The following is a 23,313-nucleotide window of genomic DNA, read 5'->3' as shown; positions in this document are numbered from 1 at the left end:
CTACTGATATATAATATACACCTACTTTTAATATACCTATAACTTATTGAATTACTATTATACTACACATTTGTACCACTTTTAAATGTAATTTATATTGTACTAAAATATATTCGTTTCAAAACAATTTAATAAGTAATTGAAATACCTCTGGAAATATCTATTAAATATAACTAAAAAATATTTTATGTTTTTATTATAATAGGAGTATTTTGTAATAGATTATATATATACATATTAAATAATGCATTTATATACTACCATTTACTATTCAAGTCAAGTGACAAATATGATCAACACATTTAGAAATGATATCATCTATGTCATATTAAATATTATTTTAATTAATATTCTATAACATGAATGAATCAATATGTCCCTCACGATATTGGCGCAGTAACACTGTCACTTGTCTTTCACATAAAATCAACAAATTTATTTTTATTCCCGATAAAAAAATGTAAAAAAATATTTCAGTATCTATAATGGTTCATTAAAAATAAATTGAACATTCTAAATTTTAGAATATATTTTACAAAAAATTGGACACCTTTATTTTCAAAGAAAACAAAGGAAAAAAACAATTGCCATAAAATTAACTGATGTAATAATTTAAACTATATGTAGGTTAAAAGATACTTTCTACATTTTTTTTAAGGAAGACATATTGAACAGTATTCGTTCCATCAATATGTTTAGTGGAGAAGTATTTTATTTACTAAGTAATAAAAAAAATTTGATTTTGTTTTTTATTTTTGATAATATTAATTCAGCGCAGACTATACAACTATATTTTTTTCTATAAAAAAATAGCCAGTCCGGTATATTTTACAGCTATCGTGTCTGCACTACTTTCTACGCGCGGTTTTCAAATTAGATTTTATGATTCAGCAGCAATTGTCCCTTGACCAGCCGACGATGAAATAATTCTTGTATGTAAATATATACATGAACGTACACCCGGATCAGGTGTCTGGAAACTAGCTACCGAATCGTACACGACACATACAAACACGTACTAAACAACTATATATTAACTATAAATAATTTAGTATCCAATTTATCATAAATAGTTTCATGAAACAAGATCAGTGCGAAATTAATCAAGTTTATATCCTTGTCAAAAATAGTATAAAAATAAACACAAAACCCCGTACAATGTATTACAATTAATAACAAACTCAATTTAAATGTAATAAGTGCAACGTTATGATGACGTCTAACAGATATAAATCTTAATGGACTTAATGGAGCACCCTGAGTCAATTAAACTATTTTATCAAAAAAAAAAATTACTTGTAGACATCTTAATCGATGAGCAAAATGAACGTATACAACATGAAGTAAAATTATAATAGATAACGAAAGTATAGCGAAAAACGACCAATGTTTAAACTACAAGCAAAATGCATTAGGCAACAATTTATATAGGTGCAACGTAGATAACATTAACCCGAGGGTTTCTACAAAATCAGTAATTTTACTGTTGATATACAAGAATAAAGCTGTCCGTAAGAAAATTAAATGTTAAAATTTAAAAATATTGCACGACCGAAAAATAATTTGAAAATGAGAATTTCATAACAAAACGGAAACGAACGAATATTCAATTTATAGTTCTATGTAGTTACTGGGATATTAATTTGAAACAAATATTTTGCTTAAACAAGTAAAACGTAATAAATACTATGGGCCACACGAGACAAAATATTATAAGCCGTAATATCATTTTACATAATTATGAATTATCATATTATAATGAACAGTAATAATTGATCACGCGTTAACGTGGAAAAATATACAAAAACCGCACAAACAGCCGTACGTACGTGATGATTATTTACCTGATATGTATACTATGATAGGCACTGATCAACAGCTGCAGTGGAACATGACACACGTGACGCGAACAAAAATAGGTAAATTCCAACGATCACAAGAAAACGAAATAAACAATTAACAAACCCGTAATAAAACGAAAGCCCACGGAAAAGATATACGTATAAAAATTTATTATTACGCGAAAATAATAATACGATGGGTAACGGAGACGAGACGTGACCGAGGAGAAACAGTACAGTGACGGCGCGACAACAATCGGGCGGCGGGCGTTCGGCGGTGACGATAACTCGCTAACTGATGAGCGCACATGAGTTGTGCTCTTCCTCGGCAGTCAGTCGGTCTCTCGTCGCACACGGTTTGCCTTTGCCGTCGTTGTCTCACCGTTAACCACTTCCACGATCAAACCATACAGACCGCCACCTACTCCACTTCACCGCATTACACGTTTTATGTACTACACAGCGCGCCGGTATGTCCACGCATACCACCGATGTCCAACGACGGTAATTAACGCTCGACGATTTATAATTTAATATTCGCAAACTGGCATCAACCGATTTACACGTTATAACGGGTAAAAGAGAAGGAAAAAAAAATGTAGAAAACCGAAAAAGTGTGCACCGAAAATAACTTTGGTATAATATATTATTACGCAATTTTCTCGACTGGTCGACACACATTTTCCAAGTAAAACATCGACATTACCGAATCCGTTCGTTATGACTAGTTGCAACCACAATATAATTAGTATATGCATAAATATTATAAAACAATACAAACGTGGAGTAAAAATTTTATAATACCTTAGTATTTTTTCCCGTGTGAATATTACGATCGAGTTAATCAAGTATTATATTTCATAAATCTATTGTGCAATCGATAAAATGTTACTAATGATGTTATACTCGTATACAGTAGCTAATAAAGTATCTAAATATATCTGACTCGGTTTTATTGGTAAAATGTGTTTAATCATTTACAGTAACTTAATGTTTTAAAAAAATATAACTACAATTTAATCCACAAATTATACGTTTTAAGACTTATGAATTATAATTTAAAATAATAATCAATAAATTAAATTTAACAGTAGATATCATATCATAATATTTATTTATAAATTTACTTAATTAAATGGGGCTTTTTTTGCATTTAATTGCAGTTCAAATAGCAAGTATTAATTCTAGTATTAATAACTATAAAATAGTATTAATAACAAATAGCAAGTATTAATAACTATAAAACATTACGAAAAAATTAAGATTATTTAAAGATTTCTAGATCTTATTTACTTTAGCATAAAATACAATATATTAAGACTAGATATATAATATACCTATGTATATAAAACAGTTTATTATTTAATAGCTTCAATTTGTTTTCGTTAAAAAAAAAAAAAATATATAGGAAATCTATAAGGTTATCTTTTTTTTTGAGCATTAATTAATTAATTTCAAAATAGGATTCAAATTTTATTTTATCAAATTAATATAAGAATATATTTTTTATTAAAACAATGGAATTCTAATAGTTTTTAAAATAAACTATATACGTAAATTATAAGAAAACAAAATGTTTGTCAATATAAAAATATAAAAACATTTTTTCTTTTAAAACTTTTAGTAAAAACTATTACAGTCAACAATAAAAATATTAAATTTACATAATTAATATATAAAATAAGAATAAGTGAAAGATTAGTAATTAAACATACATTTAATAAAATATTTCATAAAACATATATATTTATATAACACTTCTATTCATTTATTGAAAGATGATTTTATTTGATAAAATATTTTACGGCAACAAATATCATACACGATTAGAAAAATATATTAATAGAAAAGCTTAGCTTGCTTATTTTTTAAAAGAATAATTTTAAACAATAAATGATAACTCAGCCAATTTGTTTTAGTAAATACCTATATAATATTTTAAAATTAGGTTAATGATATCTATAAAAATAAATATGATGTAAATATAGATATAAAAATGTTCAGTTATTTGCAGTGGCATATATAGGTTTTTATTTCGTAGGAGGCCGATTTTGTATTTGATTTTTGGTGAAAGGGAAGGAGGAAGCACACTATTACGACAAAAATTACTTAAATTACACTATAAGACTTCTCAACTCTCTTTACACTATCAAAAAAATAAGAAACTCAATTTTTTTAAAGTATAAAAACTACATTGTAATAAACATTTTTTTGTTAGAGCAACTCAAAATTCAACACATATTTTCTTAAAAGAATAAACATATTTTATAAAAATAAAATTTTAAATTATGGTATAAGCAACATTCTCAGTGTCGCTACAAATTTTCAGAAACCTCTAGTATGGGGGTCAGCATTAAAACATATCCATGTTAAAAATAACAATCTTTAGCAATGGTGTTTTTCATTTCAGAGGGGACCCGGGCTCCCTCGGCCCCCCATAAACACGCCCCTGGTTATTTGATAAATTCATTTTAATAGGATTTGAAAATCTATAAAATAAATTATTTTATAAATATTTCGCCAAAAAAATGTATGTTGATTTTTAAACATTCATCAGCATATATTCATTCATTCACAGCCTACCAAAATAATAATAAAAGCAATTGTACCAGAACAAGATAAACTAATCAATTATTATCATAGTGATATTACAATAGTTGGCCTCCAAGTTTAATAATACATTATAAATGCAAACATAGCATACTCATATTATACTTCTATATAATTTTAAGTTATATCGTATAAAACTTAATTTTAATAATAAAAATAAATAAACAATTATAAATTACATTACAAACATGGAAAAAATGAGAAATTCTCTTAATAAATTATAATAGACCAAAAGTTTAATGCAATTTTAATTATTTTTTGTAGTTCAATAATAAAAAAAATGCCTCATTGTTTAAATCATACACACACACACACACACACATATATATATATCATGGCAAATAATTTACCATAACACAATAAATCTCAAAATAGCTTCAAATATTTCAATGTTAGAAACACTATAGTAATAGTTTGGATGAAATAAAATATAATTGAAGAGAAGAGAGAGGTGAATTATGTATTTAAAACCAAATTGAAATTGCCTAACCTACTAAACACCAACCAAGGCTGTATTCTAGCAGCGGCAGTATAGACGCAAATAACCACATCAACGGTCACATTGGCATTGGAGATTCTCCCCCCTCCCTGTTACGGGTTAGGTCCGGGTGTGGTCAATTACGGATAATCGAAGGGAATAATATTAACCCATTCGTAAGATACGTGACCCACCAGTAGAATTGTTACTAATTGAAGACAGTCTATTGGATATATTATATTTAATAATTAATATGACATGTTATTGTACGTAGTGCACTTGAATTATTATTTTATACCTAATTCCTCATTCTTATTATTGACCAAGTATCTAAGAATCTTCATCCAAAGTGTGATAAATCACAAGTATTTTTTACAAAATAAAGTATCACACAATTCAATAAATATAAATTAACAAGCATTCAATACTCACTTTAAGAGTATATCCCATGGACGACAAACGACGGTTTGAAAAAAAAAGCATCACATATTTTATGTAAAACGACGGAGTGAACGACGCCGTTCTAGAAGAGACTAATTCGACTACGCGACCGTGCGAAACACCAATGTATAATGATAGCTTTTTACTTGGGGGAAAGGAGGATTTAAGAGAGAGAAAGAGAATGAAACACATAATATAAAGGGGTCAAAGAAGATACACCGAACAACCAGTTTGAGCTGATTTATAATAACAATCACCCTGTACCCGGATTAAACAAGAGTAAACAGTTTGAATTTAAAATAAGAATAAAAATACATCTACTAAATATAGAAGAAATTAATATATTTATCTAATTTAATATAATATGATACAATTTAGTTTAATAAAATCAGCATAACGACATAAACTACATGATCATATCAAATGAATAACCTAAATAAAATCTACGTACTGCTACACTATATAATTCAAAACATTTTATTACTTGAGAAAAAATATCGTACATACAGATAGTAAATATTTTTGGTTATCGATATGCTGTCGTATAATTTGTGAATGTGCAATAATTACAAATAATCCTGATGAAGTTGGCGTCCTATAATATAAATTTTATTTACCAATAACCGTATATAATTGTCCAAGTTAAAGTATAAATAATACATTAAGTAATTGAAGAAGTTAATTGAAGTTAATTAAATTAACGAAAAACAATATAAGAATAATTATAATTACTATGACTTATGACCGTCTTCGGGGCACACGTATTTATGCGAGAAAAACATCACTCAAAATCGAATAAAGTCATAAAACTTTATTATAATAGATAGAGTAGAATTAAAGTGTGGGTAATATACACATACAGTAATTATAGCGTTAGAGATCAGAATATTATGACCACTCCCAATAATATATTTTTTACAGAAGTTTAATGAAATAGTAAGAAAAAATATTTTCTACTAGCCGATGACAATATGCGTTTTATCAAACATATTATTATGTATAATGTTACGTAAGTAACACATAATACGACTAAAGGTTTAAGCTTAATACGATTCGGTTTCTAAGGAATAAGGATACCTTTAAATACACTTTTGTGAGAATGAAAAAATTAGCATCGTCAAAAGAGTCTATACTTTGCGCTAGGTTTTTGAGAAATGAGGTACTACCGAAAACCCGTTATTTCTCATTCACATTTAATGGATTTGTATAGGGATAATTTTGACACGTTATATACGGTTGGTACAACCGGGTAGCACGTATAAGTCTTCTTTCAGTCGTTCGTCTCCCCTGTTCGACAATAAACGGTATAGCCGATGGTGGTGGTGGTATAGGAAGGGAAACCACACGGTCCGTAGTTAGCAATTTGAGCGCGCGCGACGGCGACGACGTACGTGCATTTCGCACGAGGCCTATAATTGTATGCTGCCGGTAGCAACGGTATTACGTCACCGTCTACCTAGCACACCACCTGACAAGATATACACACGCACAAAACATAAAATATATATACAATACTCGGTGATATACAACTACGCCGTATGGCTTCTCGTAGTACAACACACAATAAATATAATACACATAAACGTATACGCCGCACACGGTTTGTAACTATAGTTTCAAAATTTCTCTAGAACCGTAAATTCACTGTGACCATAATATAATACATCGTTATTGTAATAAAAATAATAGCACAATATATCGACACGATCGATGCGGAGACACATGAGTATAATACAGTTAATACTTGCGCAACAATCCCCTAAAAAATAAAAAAGGAGAATAGAAAAAGAGATAAAAAATAATAATGGGGTACGACGGGGAAAAAATACGTTACGTCGGGCGTCCGGGAGAAAGACGAATGCCTCTCATATGACGCGGTTCGTTGACTCGACAGGAATACTCAACCCGCGGTGCGCCACCACTATTCCAAGGCACTGGTTCGACTATTTGCTGCCCCGCGCGACAGCAACAAGTTTGCCTTTTGTCTGGGAAATGTCGTGTGAGATCCGATTATTAAAATATAAATCGAGAATTTGAAATATACTTCGCACTTTTGTTTAAGGAGGTTCTGTTTAAAAGAAAAAAACCCCGTAGAAAATAATTCAATAACACGTGTAAGACAATGTTTCAAAGACCAGTGGGGTTAAGTGGTTTTTTTGCATTTAAAAATTACTAGAATAATTTATGTGTGAAATTTGAAAGGATTTAAACGACATGTAATTATATTTTTATACTCTTTTCGACTGAAATAATAAATTTAAAATAGTATGATTACGTTACCAGCGTGTATCAAAATGACAATTATACATTTTTGTACAAAGAAAAGCAAATATACTTATACTTCTATTACTCTAAAGTAAATATTTATACCAGTATTTACCATTTATTCAAAAATTTAATAATAAAAATGTATAACTATTAAATTTTTATAATTTATTTCACTAAACTGTTTTATTAATAAAATATTTGTAATTTGTCAGTGACAATTTTTTTTAACAGGCAATAAATGGGACAAAATTACTCAAAGTTGTGTATCATATACTTGTACCATTCATTCTCATGGGCCCTATGGAAGCATTCAATAAATGTGTACACATCATAAATCAATAGTATTTATTATTATAAATACTTGTGTAAATCCTTTTTTAAAGTACGCGTACACACGGCCCGTTTGATTATGTTTATTCACGTACATGAAATAGATAAGTACATGTCTTGCATAAATAACGCAACATAAATGTATAATTTTATCTATATATACTAAAACATTAAATATACTATTTGAATATGCTATTATATTATATAGTATATACTAATGTAGTGGCACTAACTGAATCTTACCAGCATGGATCGAACATGATAACACTAATAGTGATACATATATATAGTGAGACCACCCACAAACCCCAAAATTATTTAAAATATACTTTATCGCATAATAATATACTATATAACAGTACACCAGGTGCATGAATAATGTTGTAAATCAGGGATGGGCAACTCAAAGTTACTATAAGGCAAAATTTTAGAAAATTAAAATCTAGCGGGTCAGAGCATGGAAAGCAAAAAAAAAAATCTTTCAAAATATAAATTTTAATCAGCATTTATATCCATGAAAATAATAAATTTAACACACAAGACATCACGACACGAATGATACGAAGAAACTAAAATAGTTAAATAGTTCGATACAAATAGCTATAGTTGAAAGCTATACCATAAATTATAAATACTATAGTATTTATAATCAATATTATATATGAAATTTAGACATTTAACGATGTTTAATACCAGATAACAATTATTATATCGATAGACGATAAACTATAAAATTGTACGATGTAATTTAAAAATATAGCACGATAAAAAAGGCTCGCGAGCCACCAGTTACCCACCATGACTGTAAATAATAATTTACAGCAACATAAGGCCTATTACAACCAACGGTCAACAACCACCCAGATTTTTTTTAATGACCACTTGACCCATAACGTGCGCCATTGAACTAATGCATTACTCATCGCAATATTTTCTCTTAAGTCTTTTAAGATTTTATACATTTTTACATAATATCTCATATATTAATTATACTTTTTAACTATTATAATCGTCAAAAAATAATTTAGGTGCCTATCTATATATTATATTTAAGGATAAGGATAAAATAAGGAACTTTGAATATTAGCTCTTTAAATTTATGTATTTTTATAAAATGTAAAACCTGGATTATTCCAACATTAATTTTCAAACCGAATTAATTAAATTTATTTATTCGCTTTGTAAGAAAAATGTATTAATATCTATAATAAGTATAGTGATGGATTACGAGTAATTACATTATTAACATTATAGTTAAAATAATATTTAATAATTCCTTAAAATCAAAATTCGAAAAAATTTTTTTTCCAAATTTACTTAACATACCGGATGAAAACTAATAATACTGATAATTAATATTGAATATTTAACCATCACTATCAAGAACTTGAATAAGGAAATTACGTGAATAATTAATTTTAATAATGTTTACATAGTTAAAATTAACTTAAAAAAAAATTTTTGAATTATTATTAAAACACTATTTCAAGTATAAAATCAAAAATTAATAATTTTCTTACTGAAAACTGTAGTAAAAAATAATTCTTATAGTAATGTATTTGTTATTCATGATTAACATGCTATAATTTACAAAACAAGAAAATTGAAAGTTCTACAATATTGCTAAAGTCCGTGTGCATAAATTGAAGAATGGTTGCGTATAATTAGACGGATGTTGTTTAATAGTATATAGATATACCGGTGACCAGAAATAAAATCTAACATTTTCCCCAATATATTTTAATACTGACCTTATAAATCACCCTGTTACTCGGGAATTAGTCATATTCATACTTCCCAACAAAAAAAAGATTCGGCCCAAATGAGTATATTTGAACGAGCCAGAATCTGTGAAATGATTACCCCAAATAATAATTCATTATAAAATATTTTATACAACTTTTTAAAAATACTTTGTATAATTTATGTAATGCTTCTTAAGATATAATCCAGGATAAAAAATCTATATCAGTTTTAAATTATACATCAAAGAAATTTCCATTTCATATTAAACGACCATAGTTCATTATTCATCAAATATAAATATACAAAATTATTTTTGTTTCAAAAATATTGAAAATATATTTTAATGCTTTTATAAAATATGAAAATGTATTAAATATAAATTGATTTTAATTACTATCAAATGCACGAAACTCATTACAAAATTATCCAAATTATACTAGTGAGATAGTTAGACGTTAGTGTAAAAGTGGTTTTTTCCATTTATAGAATATATCAAAATTGATTATTATATATTGAGACTGCATGCTAATCCTCAAAAGGCAATTTTCATCCTGTGGCAATAATTTTTCTTACATAGACGCACTATCTTCCAAAAATATATCCTTATTACATTTTTTTTATTGATAATTCTATTTTAGACTAGCAGTTTTTCACATTCACAGCTGTAAATATTTTGATTGTTTAGTTCGTGAGAGTTGAAGTATAATAGTTTATTATAGAATTTCTTAAAAAAAAAGACTGCAAGTTTGCAGAGTGGCATATTTCGAGCGGGGGGAGGGGTGGAGCGATCCCTTTATAAATTGCTTTATTTGTGTAAGTATTTGCTATATATTTACTGAAATAAAATTACAAAAATCATAAAGAAACTATGAACTTATGATTTAGCAAGATAAGGTACCTATTGTTAATTATTATTTTAGATAAATATTGTTCTTTAGTATTTAATATCAGTGTCATAGCAACCAAACATTGCGCCTGGGACGAAACTTCAAAATGCACCTTTATGTATTTTTAATTTAAATATATTAAGCTTATTAGACATTATTTTCAATAATTGCTTTAATTAATATGAAGGATGTTAAAAATGTTTTTAACAAAATACACATTGACCGTAGTAATTTTTAACATTAAATGCAAGATAATAATTTTTGCGTTCTCCCAGGTATTGCGCCCGTGGCTTAAACACCTCTCACCATCCCCTTGCTAAGGCCCTGTCTAATATATGCTGTAAAGTTATTTTGTGTTTTAGACCTTAATATTTGTAGGAAGTTATCAAAAACGATTATATAAATTAAAAATAAATACCAATTCTAGGTGCAGTAAATGTTATTTTAACTCCCAGGACACATAGGATTTTTCAAGAAGGGAGAATAAATATAGCCACTACTCTTCTTTAGTGGGCTTTAATTTCCCCTTCCCTTTCTCTTTTTTCTAAGTCAGTTATGCCACTGAGTCTTCATTTATTCAGTTATGAATAATAAATATAAGGTGATAACTTAAACAAATATAAAATATACAAATCATAAAACTATTTTAATCAATGAAAAGTAATCATTTATCAATTTTTTGCTCATCAATACAAAACGACATTATTTGTTTTTAAATGTTGGCAATAATTTATGAATAATTATTAATTATGTTCAATACACATAATATATTATGATCAGTAAAATACTAAAATATGGCATCATTATAATAATGTATTTATAATTATAATAAACATTTTCAAATGTACATAACTACTGAAATTTAGTAAATTAACCATTATACATATATTTCACACAGTCTTATCAACTTTTTATAACATTTTTTAACTGGGGAAAAAAAATCAATAAATCAGTAATTAATTCGTTACTTTTTAAATAATAGCCATTATAAGAGTATATTTCTTTTTTAAAGATGATAAAGCCAATCATAATCCATAACCTATCATATAGAATAACAAGTATTTCAAAATCAATAATTAACTTATATTAAATTTTAAACAAATAAACGATGGTTGTTATTTATAATGATGGACTTTCGCTTGTGTAAACTTTCTAATTCTGCTAGAAACATAACCGTGGTTTATGAATATGGCCCACGAATACTTGAAATAAGTCGTTTATTTGTTTTATTATTAGACAAATTAATTTGTAAAACAGGTATATGTAAACTTTTCCTTACACAATTTCGTAAAATCTTTTCTCAATGTATTCTAATTGGCTCAGCAATATAATACACCAATTGTATGGGTTTATGCTCGAGGTATTCATTAATATAAAAGTAGTAAAAAATACGAATCGTGTTTCGATCAGAAGATTTGTGTATGTCTAGAACAGCGTTTCTCAAAGTGTGGGTCACGACCCACTGGTGAGCCGTCAGTCAATTTTTGGAGGGTCGCGAACATTTTTTGAATTATATTGATTCCAAAAAAAATATGTTAAATTAATCAGTAAACTTAACGAATTAAACATATATTTAAAAAGAATACAAGAAGCCAATATATTTACGGTTCATGACAAAATTAAAAGTTTTATGATAAAACTTACTTTAAAGCAAAACAACACTGAAAAGCAAAATTATGTTTGCTTTGAAACATCTCAAATTTTCATAACTAAAAGTGATATAAAATTAGCTGAAGACATAATTAACCACATCAGTTTGCATTTAATTTCGTTGAAAGATAATTTCAATTTTTACTTTCTTGAAGAAATGAAAAAATATGAACAAAATAGCTGGATTGTGAATCTGTTTCAGGAAGCTGTAAGATTTCGACCAAAGCCAATGAAGAATTCATTGATTTATTAAAAGATTCATCTTTAAAACTTCAATTTAGCCGCAATAATGTGATTCAGTTTTGGTTGTCATCTCAACAATCTTTCCAATTCTTTCAACTGAAGTTATAAAAATACTACTCACATCCTTATCTTCATATATGTGTAAAGTTGGATTTTTGGCAATAGTGGGCAACAAAAACAAACATCAGAACAAGATAAACTTATCGAACTCTTTACGTTTGAAAATAACTAAAATTTACGTCGATGTCAATGCTATTATTAACCATAACAGAAAACAAGCACACATTTCGCATACACCTCCATTATTAAAAGTACATTTGTAAAAATATATTAATTATAAACCTATAAAATACTTATAAAATACACAATACCTAGTAAAAATGTATACATATTTATATAATACAAATTTTGTTTTTACTTTTTTTTGAAAAGTGAAATCATGTGGGTGGCGAGATTTTTTGGGGAAAATTTGGATTGCGGTACTAAAAAGATTTAGAACCGCTGGCCTAGAACATTGTAGTATTATTACATACTTGTATTGCAAAATAACGCACGAGGCTGAACAGAAAATATTTTTCTCTTTTTAAATAATAATACTTCGACCTTAAACTACTCGATCGTTAGTTGTAAGGAGCAATTGTGAACAATTATGGTTATAAAATTTTCACAAGGAAAACAATTTAACTAAATAAAACGGGCACAATCAACATATTTATACTTGTTACACCACATTTAAAGTTAATTAATCATGCAAACATGCAATCAATAGAATTTTGACTAATTTATCAAAACAAAATCTATAACTCACATAAAACGCACATATCATGAAATAGTTCTTCCCCCAAAATGGATGTCTACTTTATGATATGAGAATTCATAGTGTATAATACATTTTTTAAAAATTCAAAATAAATTCCTGTCACCTTATAAATTATTTATCCAATTCATGAATAAAAATAATTATAATAGTAATAACGAATTTCAATTACAGGACCAAAAATCCTTATCATAAATATAATATGGTTATATCAGATATGACTCCCAAAAATCATAAAGATACTTCATGGAATTATTTAAAGCTAAGTGAATAAGTTCCAGTTGGTCGTGATTAATTAACTAACAACTATTAATGTTTTGTTATTTATAATCAGTTTTAAAGTTCCGAGGTCTGGTAATTTTCCTTCAACACCTTTGGATGATGCAATGTACATGTGTCTATATACTAGTGTATGTGATACAACTAATGTCTGCGGGATTAGCGATTGTTGATTCTCTCCTGTTCGAGTATAACGTTTTTTTATACTCTACTTTAAATTGTATTTATTTTATACGTGCATTTCTTTTTGTATGATCTACAAGCCACAGAATCTCCACTAACGTTAATGCGAACATAATTTGCTGTTTATTTTTGTATAGTACTTCGCTGCTGCCGATAATTGTGATGTGAAGGTACTAAACCTCATAAACTCGTTGTGTGCTAAGCACGATCGTATATTACTATAAGACTACAATTAAAATTGTTAATAAATAAAATATGCATTTTTCTTCATAATTGACTTAATATGTTGAGTATAACTAATATAGAAGATGTGAGTAAAAAACTTAATTTATTATCTTATGTATTTACGTATAATATATTTATGAAAATATGATAATATTTAATGCTTTTAACTATGTCTAAAATTTCAAAATTTTAACAGTCGTTATTATTTTAAATTATTATTTTGTCCATTATTGTAAATACAGATGAAATAGTATATGATTATATTTTATACATTCATGTAATTCGTATCAACAAAACTAATTTTTATTGGAATGCCGTCATAAGAACCATTTTACCTGTTATGAATTTTAAATCACCAAGCAATATTAAGTTAATTTATATACTTAAGCAATATAATAGAAAAGTAGTCTATGTGATAGTCTTATTAACCAATCAATTAACACCTAATAAACGTATTAACATAGCACAATTTATATTTATACTTCATACATACATTTCATTCAAGTTTTGATATTTATTAAAACTAAATTGGATTAAAATAAATTAAAAATCGACTATATACTATACATAGTACTTTTGTTATTTATGAAATTAATCGTTATTCAACAATAACATGAAGATTTCCTTTTCTAATAATCCTAAAATAATTACCATTGACAATTTTTCACTTTTCTGATATTTACTATAAAATGCATCACACTCATAAAATATGTTTATAACAAAAGGATAATATATATAGATCATTATTTTGCACAATATTCATGAACGTGCTTATAAACTACAAAATGAAATTGTATTTGCTAAGTAATAGAAGAAATATAAATTGTAAATACTATATACATATATACAATGGCAATTTTACATATATTTCATATATTTTTAAGTAAGATAAGTAAGAAGATATATTTTTAATGTTGAAATTAAGAATTAGAAATGTAATACAAAACCTACTTACTTAGAAGTATATAATTTAGAGCATGTTATATTATGGAATGCATAATAAGGTGTTTCAAAAATAACGCAGGATTTAAATCTGCTATAAATTTATTTATTTTAAAACAACATAACAAATATATTATTCTTTTCAAAAGGAGTTAAGGGTTTAGCGAAAAAAAATATCGGGCACATGATCCTCTCTACCAGCCATGCAAGCCAAGCAATTATTCTTTCCATAAAATTTACCATCACTAGGTAATACATTGCCCCATCAAGTTCGTTGAGGATATGGCGGATTTCTTGCTTAAGTTTCAAGACATTTCGAACCTTGTTCTGGTAAACTCGTGACTTAGTGTATCCTTAGTGATTGGTTCTCTTGAAGTGTGACAAGTTGAAACTAAACATTTTTTATGTTCATTTGGTTCAAATAAGGCCAAAGAAAATTACTGAGCTCAGTAGGTATTCTTGTATGGTTAACACAAGACGGTACCAACTTGTTATACTTCAAGAGAAATAATCCCTCTGCTGCGTAAGAAGTTAACCCGAACAGACTAATACCGTTGCGTGGCCAAAACTATCCACCACGATCTTGCGACTTGACACCGTGTGATTTTTTTCTTATAGAAATACACTAAGTCACAAGTTTACCAGAACAAAGTTCGAAATGCCTTGGAATTTAAGCAATTAATCCGTTGTGTCCTCAACGAATTAGATGGGGGCAATGTGTTATCCAGTGATGGTATGGTAAATTTTATGGAAAGAATAATCGCCTGTAGGGCTAGTAGGGAGGGCCATATGTCCGATAATGTTTTTCACTGTTAAACCTTAACTTCTCCTAAAAAGAATTATATATTTGTTATTATTTTTTTTTTTAAATAAAAAAGTTTAATTTATAGCATATTTAAATCTTGCTTTATTTTTGAAACATCCTATACAATGATTATAGATTTTAATATTATACATTTATTAATAATCAATAATTTAGTACCTAAACGATTAGAACAGACATACAACAATACTATTTAATTAGCTCATAATTAATTATTACACAGTATTGCTTAATTTATGTTTTATGACTTTAAAATTTTAAATAATATAATAATATACCTACTAATAGCAATCGATATATTTTATTACGAGCATTTTCTACAGTTACATATAATTTAAATCGATTTAATACATATTACTCATTTTTGATCCACTTAATCAATACAAATTATAGCTATAAAATGCTTGATTAAATATAACACGTATTAAGAAATAATAATTATGAACGATTTTTAATTGTAACCATAACATTTTAGAAACCAAATATTTATTTGTATCAACTGATAGGTACACTTGTATGAATTCATTAATTTTGCATTAATCTTCATTAATTACCAATCTCATTACATATAACATTTCTTACACATTTTTATAGACAGATAGTTTTATTAAGTCAATGACACACGATTGTTTGAAATTTTGCTTTTAAATAGCAAAGCAATAACAATCGTATAATACACGTGTTGTTGCCGCTGTAGTCACAACTTTTACTAATTATCCATCTAACGTCTAGATTCGCGTCCTGTGTGGCAAATTAAAGTGGTATTATCCCAACACTTTCACTAGAAAAACTAAATCCAATAATGTACAGCTTACAATTTGTCAAATGTAAATTTACAGAAGTGAGTAATTGTGATATTTAAAATATAATATAGTATAAGCGTCTAATTATTATAAACAATATAATCGATTCTATTTAACATAAAACTTCATAAATCAAAAATATAAAATTTCATCAAATAGGACTTATTTAATAACATTATCAAAAAACTTCGCAGTTGTACTGACAAATAAAATACATAAATACTCAAAGATCTATAGTTATACTATAATAGAATAAGCTACCATATTTAAAATGCAAGAAAAAATATTACGCATAACTTATTATATTATTATATAATAATATTATATTATTTTTTAGCGTTTACCCATACATCATAATCATTTATGATATACACTTAGGTAGAAAAATTGTTTATACTGTTTATGATCTTCAATTGAAAATTATTAAAGATAAATATGCTATAACAATCCAAGTCAATTAACACTAATAAAAAGAGGACAATTGATGCATTTAAAAACTTTAGAACAGGAGTGGCCAACATGTTGATCGCGATATGAATTCAAGCAATCGTCTTTTTTCGTAATTTTGTCTGAAAACAATGAGTTAAAATGTTTTTTATTTCTATTTTTTTTTTTTTTTTTTTGTAAATTTTTATATCTTTAACAAGCGAATATGAAAATTAAAAAAAGCAATATATTGTAATAATACATAGCAATAAAAAACTATGAAAAAACAAAATTTTACATTGATATCGATTAGCTATTTTATACCCAATCTAATGGATATTCACTATTAAATAACTTTATTTATCGCGTTCATATAAATTTAAAAAAGTATATAAAATTGTAAAATTAAAAGTTATTATTTCTTATTAATATTTTAAACAGAAGAAAAAACAACAAGGAATATGTATATAAAATATATTTTTGCTCAGTGACAAACTTTTTTTTTTCGTCGATCGTGACAACCCAGAAAGACTCAGAAGTCTATCACAATTCTATAAAAATTGGCCACCTCTACCTCAGCTATACAGTATCATAATTTAACAGTTAGCCATAATGTATTTTTTTTAATAATCTAGACTTAATATTTAAGAAATATAACGTGTAAGTTATAAATTTATTATTATAAATAGGATGAATTTAATAATAGTTTTTATTACATTATTTAAAATTAAATTAAGTTCACATCATCACACAACATTTCCACTAAACGTAGTTAAATAAAAATACCGAGTTCATTTAATTATCAAGAATATGATTAGATTAATAGATAATATGTTGGCAAAATAGAGGTCCTTACTTAAGACCAAAGTAAAATTTTGTAAAACATTTTACACAAATATACGAGCTTTAATAAAATATTTACAATTAGTATGTAGTTATAGTTAGTAATATTAGAAGTATAAATACTTTGAAAATTCATTTCATACATCTTGTTTAGTAAAAATACAAAATAAATACATATATTTATTGCACTAAAATAGAAATATTTTTATTTAGCTGTTAGCATAAACGTAAATACTTAAGGTACTATTATATTATGTTTCTCTCTGCAGCAGTGTGATGTCGTGGTGCTATTATGACTTATGACTAACGTAGGTTACCCAAGAAAGAAACTTTTCTTTTTTTATAGTTTATTATCTTTAGTTAGTCGTAGTTTTCTATACTAATAAAGACATCAGCAATTCATGTTTGACAATTCGTGCTCGTAGAAATAAAAAGAAAGCCTGACAAATCAGTGATATGAACGTGACTTATAATCTCTTATGAATCAGAAACATTTTGATGTATTGTGATGTCACCACGAAGATATCAAAAAATTTATTTACTTTTTAACCAGATTTTTAAAAATATCAACTTGTGTTTTATCATTCAGAAATCGATATTAATTACTTTTCATATATTTTTAAAAATAAGATTAAAACTTTATAAAAAATATTAAAAATAAAGTAAAAGTGAAATATTATTCAAATATGTACTATCAAATATTAATAAATCATTAGAAAATGTCAAAACACGAATATGTATCTTAAGTCACTTTATAAAATGTCTACAACACGGTTTATCCATTATGTAAAAATTATTAGTTATTTATATATTTAATGACATTTAACTACAGCCTACTTATTAACAGTTAGGAGAAATTAATATTTTTATCAAGTTAATTACAATTTAATTTACAAATAAAACTACTAAAAAACATATTTTTATTTTATGCATTAAAATAAAGTAATTTCCATGCTTAAAAATAAACAATTAAAACTATTCAAATATAGTATATAGTATAAATAAGTGTACCTACCTAAGCATCTACAGTTCACATTATTTATCCAATAAATTATACGAATTTAGACCTATATTTTAAATTGTAACTAATAAGAAATACATATAAAATAATCAATTTAATTGTACCACAGTCCACAATGTGCAAAACAGGAATAAAAATAATATACAGTGGCCGACGGCATTTTCTGAAAATTTAATGATAACTTGTACAACAAAATTTTTGGAATATAAGAAATAAATAATATTTAATTGTTCTAATATCTTATAACATTAAGAAGGCGATAGAATATTGATAAATATTGTTGTAAATTATCAAATTTACAACATAATAGTTTAACCCCGATATTAAAATGTAGGGCTTTTCCTAGAACTTGTCACTAAGTATATCTAGAATATTTTTAAAATTTTGATCAACACAAATAGATCGACTAAAAGTATTAAATTCTTATCTAAACATTTTTGGAAAATACCCACCATTCGTAAATAATAAAATATAATTAGAAGATCTATGTAAATGATTTAATCTATCCAGTTATGAAAATAAGTTCGATTATGATATAGTATTAGTTGCTCTATGATTTTTTTTTCATTTTATAGTGGTTGACACAGCCCACATACCAATTGACAGGAAACATGCATTGTTGATACTTTGTGACCGCATAATAAAATTCCTGATCTCGTTTATTCAATAGGTACTATTATTATTTTAAATATAATGTCCAGGAAATAACCAATGTAGCTACTGTTAATGAGACTTTCTAAATATATAATGTGTACAATAGTATGTTCTCAACTATAATAATTTTACAAGTACAGTTTGTTGTGATGTTACTAAATATAAAAACTATAAATTGTTATTTAGCAGTGAAAATTTGAATTATTATTTATATATGAAAAGTTCTGCCATGACAAGCAAGTTTGTAAAAAAATCATCGACCTGACAATAGAAGAGTGATTTATTTCTGAATTTATTTGATTGATGTGATATCATGGTCATCTACTTGTCAATTGATGTAAATATAACCAGTCATATACTTAATACCAGTGCTTGACTTGTGGGGGGATGCAGGGAAATGAGTTACCACTTTTAATTTTTAAAAATTATAGCGTCCTCCTATTATTATTACGTTATAATTAAAATGCTTAAAAAGTTTTGGGATGCAATTTTTTTTTAACAGAGTCCCCCTTCTTTAATTTTGCCAAGTCAAGCACTGTTTAATACATAGTTTTATATATATTCATTTTTTTAGTTACTTCAAAACTTTATTTATTGGGTACTTAGTTATTGACAACTATTACATTTAAATGGTTAATTCAAAAAAATGTACTATCTAATGACTTCGTTTAAATTCTATAGAATACATATATATATATATATATATATATATATATATATAATTTATAAAAGTACTTTTAACAGAACATTAATGTCTAGATTATAGGTCTTACATTTTGTTATAAAAATTAATTCAGAACTAAAATAATAAGTTATACAATAATTTAAACACAAAACAACACTAATGGTTAAGTAACTGTGAATATTTGATTGCAACATCGGTTATGTTATAACAAGGTAAATTTTAACTGTCTATAAAAATATTGAACTAAGGATCAAAAGTATAACTTAGAAGCTATTATCATTTGAATAATATTTTTAAACATCATCCATCAGAATCTTATCAAGAACAATATTTAATTAATTTTTACAAATTCTACATTATTTAAAGATTCACAAATGTAATTAATACTTAAAAAAATACTACTCTTTGACAGTTGATGCCAGGTTAACCAAAAATATTAAATTTAAATAAGCCTTGAAATAAGCTTACAAGTACAAAATAATATGTTTAATTTTGTCATACATTTTTCTATATTACAGAGTATAAAAATCAAATAGTGAAATTTATTGTTTTAAGTATAGTAAGTACAAAAAATAAGAATAAAAACATTATTATACGAAGAGAAAAATGTCTAAATTAAAATGTCTAAAGATAGTCAATTTTTTCCATGAGATAACATGTCAAAGAATATCAAATAGGTTGAAATACTTTCATTGGCAAAAGAGAGCAATTGTAAAGTGTGAAAAATAAAAATATTATCTAAACGTCCATACATAATTTTTAATATAAATAGTGAGTTAGACTGACTTCTCAAAACCAAGATATCATATTCATAAAACTTTTTTGATACAAAAATGTTTTATATTATATATTAAACACTACAAATAATTGCTACCATTACAATTCAATAAAAATAACAGATCAACTTAGACAAATCATACAACTTATAAATATAATGGTAATTCTTTTTTAAGTAACCTTTTATTTTTATAAATAAAGAATAAATAAAATTCAAAGAATATCTTATATTAAGAAATATCAGCATTTTAACCTACTTTTTTAAAAATAATATTATGATAAAAAATATAACCAAGTACAGTAAATTTAATAAAAAAAAGAATAAAATAAAAATAAACAGTTAATGTACCTAAAAAATCATAAAGATTTAAATAATTTAATTTATTTTATTTAATAACTCAGTTGACTATGAATTTTTTTTTAGACTAAAATCAGGCATTAAATCGTTAACACAAAGATCTAAACACAGAATAAAAAAAAAAAATGTTAATCTTGTTTATAATTTATTAAATAATAATATTGAAGACATGGATTTACTAGAGCAATATTTATTTATTATAAACAGGTAGTTTGATAAGTAAAATACAGTAAGATCTTAACAAAATATCAGAATTATAACTATAGAATAAAATAAGGAAAACGCATTATTGAAGGAAAGAGAAAAAAACAAAAATACAAATTTAAATATATATATATATGTATATTAACTAATTAATTTATTGGTATATTGACCCTTAGTGTTAAGACATTTAATTTTAGAAATTATATTCTTTTTTTTATCAGTCATCATACTCAAAATTACAATTTATTATGGACCTATCAATAGAATGTTAATTATAATTAATAAAAATTTTTTCTTTTTTTCTTTAATAAAATATTTAAATTAAAATGATTACCTTTGTTTCTAAATTGCCTTATCTATTTATTAATTGTTATGTTTGAAATAAATTTAATTCTGTACTATTGCTTTCAGTTTTGATAAATAAAAAAATAAAAATAAAAATAAATCAAACAATTCATGTTGTTAAATAAATAAGTACTAACTATCTATATAAAAAAGATAGTTCTATTGGTTTTTCAATTTTTCACTAAATGTCAGTATATCGAGGATTTATTATTTAAATGTCAAGGTTTTTAAAAGGTTTTATTTTATTATTATATTGAATAGTTTTTTTAGTATCTTATAACAATTTATTGAATTAGATAATCCTAGAAAATACAAAATACGGTAACATGATAAAAACAAAATAATACAAAATCAATGTACTGTAACAAATATTTTGGTTAATAGTAACAAATCAGGGAAAATTAGTCAATCAATCAGATCATAGACTACCAGGATCAACGGAATGATGATTAGGGTTGAAGGATTAGATATTATGATGGTCACCAAACTAAGAGAAAAAGATAAAAGAAAAAGACTTACCGAAGTTGAAGGCACCCAATCTCTACTCTCCGAAACATCTTCGGCCATCACCCTGCAAGAACACAACATAATTATTGAATCACTAAGTGACAAGTGGTTTTTGGTCTAGTAGAGCCGAAAGGTTTCAAGTTCTACCTGGTTATCGTAATCGAACAGTATCAGTCGGACGGAGCATTTATGGTAGAGTCCGAGGAGTTAGTAGTAGCACCAACAATAATCACACGAAAAAACTCGCTACACACGTCTACAACTGATGCAGCAGTCGTCGCTGTTGTTTTTGTTGTTGTTGTTGTTGTTGTTGATGATGTTGTGGTTGTCGTCGCCGCCGTAGGGACGGTAAAGCGAAAGACCACTCCATTCGTAATCGGTTTTCACGCACTCACGGCGTACGTGTGCCCGGTGCAACGATTTCAACGTTTTACCAGTCGCTGCGCTTGAAAGACGAGTCGCACGTCGACCATCTATGGAAACCGTGCAGAATGAGAACGGATCGTCGCACCACGGATCGATTGGACGGACGACGTAACGGTCTCGGTCAGTTACTCGGCGGTAAAAATTGAAAATTTCAAAAGTAAACGATAACAATGATCACGTAAACATGGAAATGTTCGTGGATCCGGACCGCGGACGGCGCGTGTACTCGAGAAACGGGAAACGGATTGAAATTAAATTAGGAGAGGAGAAAAAAAAAAATCGTGAATAAATAAATGATACGGTGCGTATTCCAATCAGAGACGACGGTGCGCAGTGCGACCAGTGAGGCGCGAGCGAAATATCCGCCGTCGGCCTCCGTCCGTTATCGGTTGGCCGAGATTTTCGCATTTCTCAGTTGTGGCGGCAAAAAAATCGGTATCTTCGAGGTCCGCGTAAAACACAAAAACCCGAAACGTTTCACGTTGCACCCCTCTAACCCGT

At 26.8% G+C, this 23,313-nt stretch overlaps 1 protein-coding gene across 10 annotated transcripts in view; it reads right to left on the bottom strand.

Annotated features, from left to right (window-relative positions):
* The window catches only part of LOC112682619 (rho GTPase-activating protein 21-B), a 56,532-nt gene extending 33,438 nt beyond the window's left edge, over window positions 1–23,094 (bottom strand). For 4 of the 10 annotated variants that reach the window (XM_025553272.1, XM_025553266.1, XM_025553268.1 and 1 more), the window contains exon 1: window positions 5,362–5,458. In XM_025553272.1, coding sequence (XP_025409057.1) covers window positions 5,362–5,412 — 51 coding nt within the window. In that variant the 5' untranslated portion in view covers window positions 5,413–5,458. Of the gene's footprint in view, window positions 1–1,844; window positions 2,186–5,361; window positions 5,461–22,398; window positions 22,451–22,533 lie in introns of those variants that run through there. The other 6 variants (XM_025553265.1, XM_025553267.1, XM_025553271.1 and 3 more) reach the window with 4 other exon arrangements.
* Between the last annotated feature and the right edge of the window lie 219 nt (window positions 23,095–23,313).

Source organism: Sipha flava, unplaced genomic scaffold (assembly GCF_003268045.1).
Source record: "Sipha flava isolate LNK unplaced genomic scaffold, YSA_version1 207_pilon_pilon, whole genome shotgun sequence".
NCBI classification, from domain to species: Eukaryota; Metazoa; Arthropoda; class Insecta; order Hemiptera; family Aphididae; genus Sipha; species Sipha flava.
This window is presented reverse-complemented; position numbering and strand designations above follow the sequence as displayed.